Raw genomic sequence first — 6,000 nt, 5'->3', positions numbered from 1 at the left:
AGAGAGGCTGGGTAACAATAAAGTGGGAGGATATGAAATGTTGATGGACCACAATGCTAGTGAGGGTCAGTGTGGGATCTTTTGCATGGTTTGCTTTAGTTAAAAGGCTTCATTTTAAGATATTTCTCTCTGTGTAAATAATTATGCTAAGCTTCAAAGCTAACTTGGCCACCTTCCAAAACTCAGCTGGGAATTCTGGGACGAGCTGAGAAATTGACTGCATTTGAAAAACGATGCTAGCAGAAATGGTTCTTTTCATAAACAAGCTTCTCACGGTCACACAGCTGCGAATTGTTTTTGAAAGTCACAGACTGTGTGTGCCCAGCTATTACATAACACAGATAAGAACTCATATGTATTGTGGTAACAGCTATATGTATTCAGTTGAATCCTGTACAAGTTCAAGACTGTATTGGGACCAGCTTTTTGGTCCCTCCCTCCCTCTCTCTCTAAATCAATTTCTTTTGTTTCTGTCATGTTAATTTTGGAAGATGATCAATAAGAGAAGTTCTACTTTGGACTAGTTGTGCCTGTGTCTATTCTAAGAAGAGAACAGACCCTACAGTCAGTCAGCCTTTATATATAGAGGTTGGGGGCGGGCGGGATAGAGTTTCCACTTTGTTTGCAAAGTCATGGAGTCCAAATGATGTAAGTTTTGAAGGTTGCTTCTCCCCCTTTTCTCAAGTTCCCTCTCAAATGCACTCGAATCATTAGACGTGCCCCGGACCAGCATAAATCCAACAACAATCACAGAGTAAAACTCAAAAAGCTTGCTTTAAAATACACGCTGTGACAGATATTAAATAGTGTTAACTTTAATGGATTCAGCTGAAAATGGGTTTACACCATTACAAGAATCAGCCCTCAAACTGGGAGCAACTGGAGTTTAGCCACCAAAACAACATTGTGCACAAGTTATCACAGTTATCATAGAACTTACAGAACAGAAGGAGGCCATTCAGCCCATCGAGTCTGCACCAACCACAATCCTACCCAGGCCCTATCCTCATAACCCCATGAATTTTACCTCAACTAGTCCCGCTGACACTAAGTGGTAATTTAGCATGGCCAATCCACCTAGCCCGCACATCTTTGGGCTGTGGGAAGAAACCGGAGCACCCGGAGGAAACCCATGCAGACACGGGGAGAACGTGCAGACTCCACACAGACAGTGACCCAAGCCGGGAATTGAACCTGGGTCCCTGGCACTGTGAGGCAGCAGTGCTAACCACTGTGCCACCCTGCCACCCCATCTTGAATTCTCCATCGTTGAATATATTCAAGGCTGGGACAGACAGATTTTTGGCCTCTCAGGGAATTATGGGATATGGGAAACTGGAGTTGAAGCCCGAGGTCAGCCATGACCGTACTGAGTGGCGGAACAGACTCGATGGGCCGAATGGTCTACTCCTGCACCTATTTCTATCAGCACAGATAGCAGAAACTCACGATGAATTCAATCGGGAGGCCTGGCCAGATTTATGGGTGAGATTATCTTCGACCACCGCATGTTTTGATTTAAAAACAATGCAAAACATCACGGAAAACAGATTCGCAGTGAGGTCATTTGCACTTTAATTTCCACCATCTTTTGCACTGGTTTGGCTAAACTGTACCAAGAAAAGCGGCACAAGACAAAAACCCCAAAATACATTTTAGCATTAGCAGCAAATTAGTGACTAAACTTTATAAAAATTAGTGAGTGAACCATATTATAATCTGTACTAATTAACGCTCGGAATTAAACAAGTGATGAAACTTTAGTGAGGTAACCATGAAATCCAAGCTGAGAGAGAGAAAAGGCTGCAATTGTTAGTCACACAAATCGGATACAAAATCAAATGTAAAACCTACAAAGAAAAATAAAATCAGGAATGACAGCACGGCAGGCCATTCGGCTCACCGCGTCTGTGTTGGTGTTAGCTCTTCCAATGGATCTATCGTCATCAAAGTGATGGAAGTTCTTCGGAATTAGTTGATCGCATTGAATTATTGGGATACCGCGGAGACTCAGCTCAGATTTATTTGGAAATACCAGTGCTCCCGTGAATCAGAGCTCGGAATCTGCTCCACCTCCTCCTCACACTGCCGGGCCCGTCAGGAGCTCGATGGATCGAGTCCTGCCACAAGTCACATGAAGTAAAACTGGAAGAAAACGAAACAGAATGAGAACAAGGTGTTGGCCGGAATTCTCCGGTCGTTCACGTCGGGGGGATTCTCCAGTCCCGCCGGCAGCACACCCCCGCCCGTGGGTTACACCCACCGGCGTGGGGTGACGTCAACAGGAATTTCCATTGAGCAGAGAATCCCGCCACCAGCAAACAACGTGGCACCTCCCGCCAGCGGGGAACGCGCGTCTGGGGGGCTGGAGAATCTCACCCAAGGTCTTTATGCTGGGTCTCCTCCTCCTCCTCTCTCAGCCTCTCCCTAGAGGGCGATCTTCAGGTTCCTCACCCCAAATGGTCACTCTTTGGTCTCACACTCAAGATGATGGCGGACATTCAGCTCCTTGACACTGGCCTGATGACACAGTCGGCCCTGACCTCCAGGGAGGAGGAGCTTATCCAGGGCCTGCCATCATAAGACCATAAGACCATAAGACATAGGAGCGGAAGTAAGGCCATTCGGCCCATCGAGTCCACTCCACCATTCAATCATGGTTGATTTCAACTCCATTTACCCGCTCTCTCCCCATAGCCCTTAATTCCTCGAGAAATCAAGAATTTATCAATTTCTGTCTTGAAGACGCTCAACGTCTCGGCCTCCACAGCCCTCTGTGGCAATGAATTCCACAGACCCACCACTCTCTGGCTGAAGAAATTTCTCCTCATCTCTGTTCTAAAGTGACTCCCTTTTATTCTAAGGCTGTGCCCCCGCGTCCTAGTCTCCCCTGTTAATGGAAACAACTTCCCTACGTCCATCCTATCTAAGCCGTTCATTATCTTGTAAGTTTCTATCAGATCTCCCCTCAACCTCCTAAACTCCAATGAATATAATCCCACGATCCTCAGACGTTCATCGTATGTCAGGCCTACCATTCCTGGGATCATCCGTGTGAATCTCCGCTGGACCCGCTCCAGTGCCAGTATGTCCAGTGCCAGTATGTCCATCCCCAGAAAGCAGGCGAATGAAACTCCGGATTGTATCCCCTACAGCCCTCCTCCCCACAACCCCTCCCGGGATATCGAGGCTGCATTGTAGTCATAGAATAGAATCACAGAATCCTTACAGTGCAGGAGGAGGCCATTCAGCCCATCGAGCCTTCACCGACAACAATCCCACCCAGACGCCACCCCCATAGCCCCCAGGTATTTACCCCACTAACCCCCTGAGGCTAAGAGGCAATTGATCATGGCCAATCAACCTAACCCACACACACACCATTCAATCAGTTCACATTGGTTTCTATCTCAAATTCACCTCCCTGTCTGATTCCCATGTCCCTTGGAATCTCTTAGAGCCTGTTGATCTCTGCCATGAATAAAGTCAATGACTGAGCGTCTACAGCTCTCTGGGGTTGAGAATTCCAAAGATTCACAACATTCAGAGTGAAGAAATCATCCCTCAGCTCCGTCCTGAATGGCTGCCCTTTTTATTGTGACCCCTGGTGCCAGACTGTCCATCGAGGAAGAAACATCCTCCCAGTATCTATCCTGTCAAACCCTCCGCGAATTGTATATGTTCCAATGACAGCACCTCTCAAAAACCTCTAAAGGATATCATAGAATCCCCACATTGCAGAAGGAGGCCATTCTGCCCATCGCGTCTGCACCTACTCTCCGACAGAGCATCTTATCCAGGCCCTATTCCTGTAACCCCAAATATTTACCCTGCTAATTCCCCTAACTCACACATCTTGGGACACTAAGGGACAATTTAGCATGGCCAATCCACCTAACCGTCACATCTTTGGACTGTGGGAGGAAACCGGAGCACCCGGAGGAAACCCATGCAGACACGGGGAGAACGTGCAAACTCCGCACAGACAGTGACCTGAGGCTGGAATTGAACCCGGGTCCCTGGCGCTGTGAGGCAGCAGTGTTAACCACTGTGCCACCCCTAAAATAACTGAATTTAAATTCCACCAGCTGTCATGGTGGGATTTGAACGTATGTCCACAGACATTAGTCTCAGCCTCTGGTTTACTCATCCAACGACACTATCAGTACACCGCCGTCCTCTCCAGTATTGTAGAATTTCCACCCCCGCCCATGCCAGGATTCCTCATCAGAACCAGCATGGCTGTAGGAGTGAGGGGCGAGGTCTTCAGGCCCAGTTAGCGTCCCCATCTCTGAACTAGAAGCCGAGAGTTCGAGTCCCACCCCAGGACTTGAATGCCAAAGAAGGTGCGTTCATAACGCAGCCAAACAGATTGAGTATTGGCTTATAAATCCTTCCAAACACGCCAATGGGTGGCGGTAAGAGCGGGAGAGATTCCTGATCAGCCACGCTTGTTGCTGAGTGGCACCCCTCAAGCTCTTAGACCCACTAGTGACCTGTTCCAGGAATTACTAGCCATGGAAAAAGATAAAAGTCTGCCTTAGTGCGCCACCAGGTGCAGGAAGAGAATTGGAATTGGAATGGAAGAGGGGAGGAAGGGCAGCCCTGGCCTCAGTCAAGAGGAATCCCTGCAAATCAAGTTGTCCATCGACACAAGTTAATTGGATGAATGAGGGTGTAACTCGCTGGGAAAACCACAGTGGCACAGTGGTTGGCACTGCTGCCTCACAGCGCCAGAGACCCGGGTTCAATTTCCACCTTGGTCACTGTCTGTGCGGAGTCTGCACGTTCTCCCCGTGTCTGCATGGGTTTCCTCCGGGTGCTCCGGTTCCCTGCCACAGTCCAAAAGATGTGCTGGTTAGGGTGCATTGGCCGTGCTAAATTCTCCCTCAGTGTACCCGAACAGGCACCGGAGTGTGGCGACTAGGGGATTGTCACAGTAACTTCACTGCAGTGTTAATGTAAGCCTTACTTGTGACAGTAATAAATAAACTTTATAAACTTTAAGAAGGTGGTGGTGAGCTGCCTTCTTGAACCATTGCAAACCATCTCGTGTCGATGGTGACTGACGCTATGGGTTGAGGGGAGGGGGAGAGGGGGATCAGCTGGGGGTGGATTTGGAAGGCAGTCGATGTGATGGGGTAAGGAGTCGGGGGGGGGTGGGGGGATGCTGTCTTCCCGTCGCCTTGGCATATTGCCCACTACAAGAATCATCCAGTGAATCATCCACCCAGAGACCAGCTGAGCCACTTAGGGACCCAATTAAGGGTCACTTCCTGCCCTCAGCAACCTTTGCCCACATTGGAGGGGGTGCTGCCACGGTGGACCGCTAGGGAAGTTCTTCCACCCTCGGTGTGTTTTGGGGGGGCCGGCTCCTTTATGGCCACACCAGGGCTCACAGTGGCTACCGACTATTCCCAGCACTATTCCCACAGTCCAAAGATGTTGAGGGGGAACTTCTTCTCTCAGAGGGTAGTGAATCTCTGGAATTCTCTGCCCATTGAAGTGGTGGAGGCTTCCTCGTTAAATATGTTTAAATCATGGGTAGATAGATTTCTGATCGATAAGGGAATTAAGGGATATGGGGAGCAGGCGGGTAAGTGGAACTGATTCGCCTCAGATCAGCCATGATCTTGTTGAATGGCGGGGCAGGCTCGAAGGGCCAGATGGCCTACTCCTGCTCCTATTTCTTATGTTCGGGTTAGGTTGATTGGCCATGCTAAAATTGCCCCTTAGTGTCCCGAGATGCGTAGGTTAGAGGGATTAGCAGGTAAAATGTGTAGGGATATGGGAGTAGGGCCTGGGTGGGATTGTGGTCGGTGCAGACTCGATGGGCCGAATGGCCTGTTTCTGCACTGTAGGGTTTCTATGATTTCTATCCACAATATTTTGTTTTGCCGACATCTTTTCCATCTTTGCCACTGATCCAGAATCTTGGAACCCCCTTTCCAACAGTGACACTGGCGTACCTACACCTCCGGGGCTGCAGCAGTTCAAAGG

At 49.0% G+C, this 6,000-nt stretch overlaps 1 protein-coding gene across 2 annotated transcripts in view; it reads right to left on the bottom strand.

Moving 5' to 3' along the window:
* Positions 1 to 799: 799 nt before the first annotated feature.
* LOC144501221 (aldehyde dehydrogenase, dimeric NADP-preferring-like) overlaps positions 800 to 6,000 on the bottom strand; it is a 41,117-nt gene continuing 35,916 nt past the window's right edge. For both annotated transcript variants that reach the window (XM_078224671.1, XM_078224670.1), the window contains exon 11: positions 800 to 2,145. In XM_078224671.1, the coding sequence (XP_078080797.1) occupies positions 2,131 to 2,145 (15 nt within the window). In that variant the 3' untranslated portion in view covers positions 800 to 2,130. The remainder of the gene's footprint in view (positions 2,146 to 6,000) is intronic.

Source organism: Mustelus asterias, chromosome 12, assembly GCF_964213995.1.
Source record: "Mustelus asterias chromosome 12, sMusAst1.hap1.1, whole genome shotgun sequence".
Taxonomy (NCBI): domain Eukaryota; kingdom Metazoa; phylum Chordata; class Chondrichthyes; order Carcharhiniformes; family Triakidae; genus Mustelus; species Mustelus asterias.
Note: the sequence above shows the minus strand (reverse complement) of the source record. Positions and strands in the feature narration are given on the sequence as shown.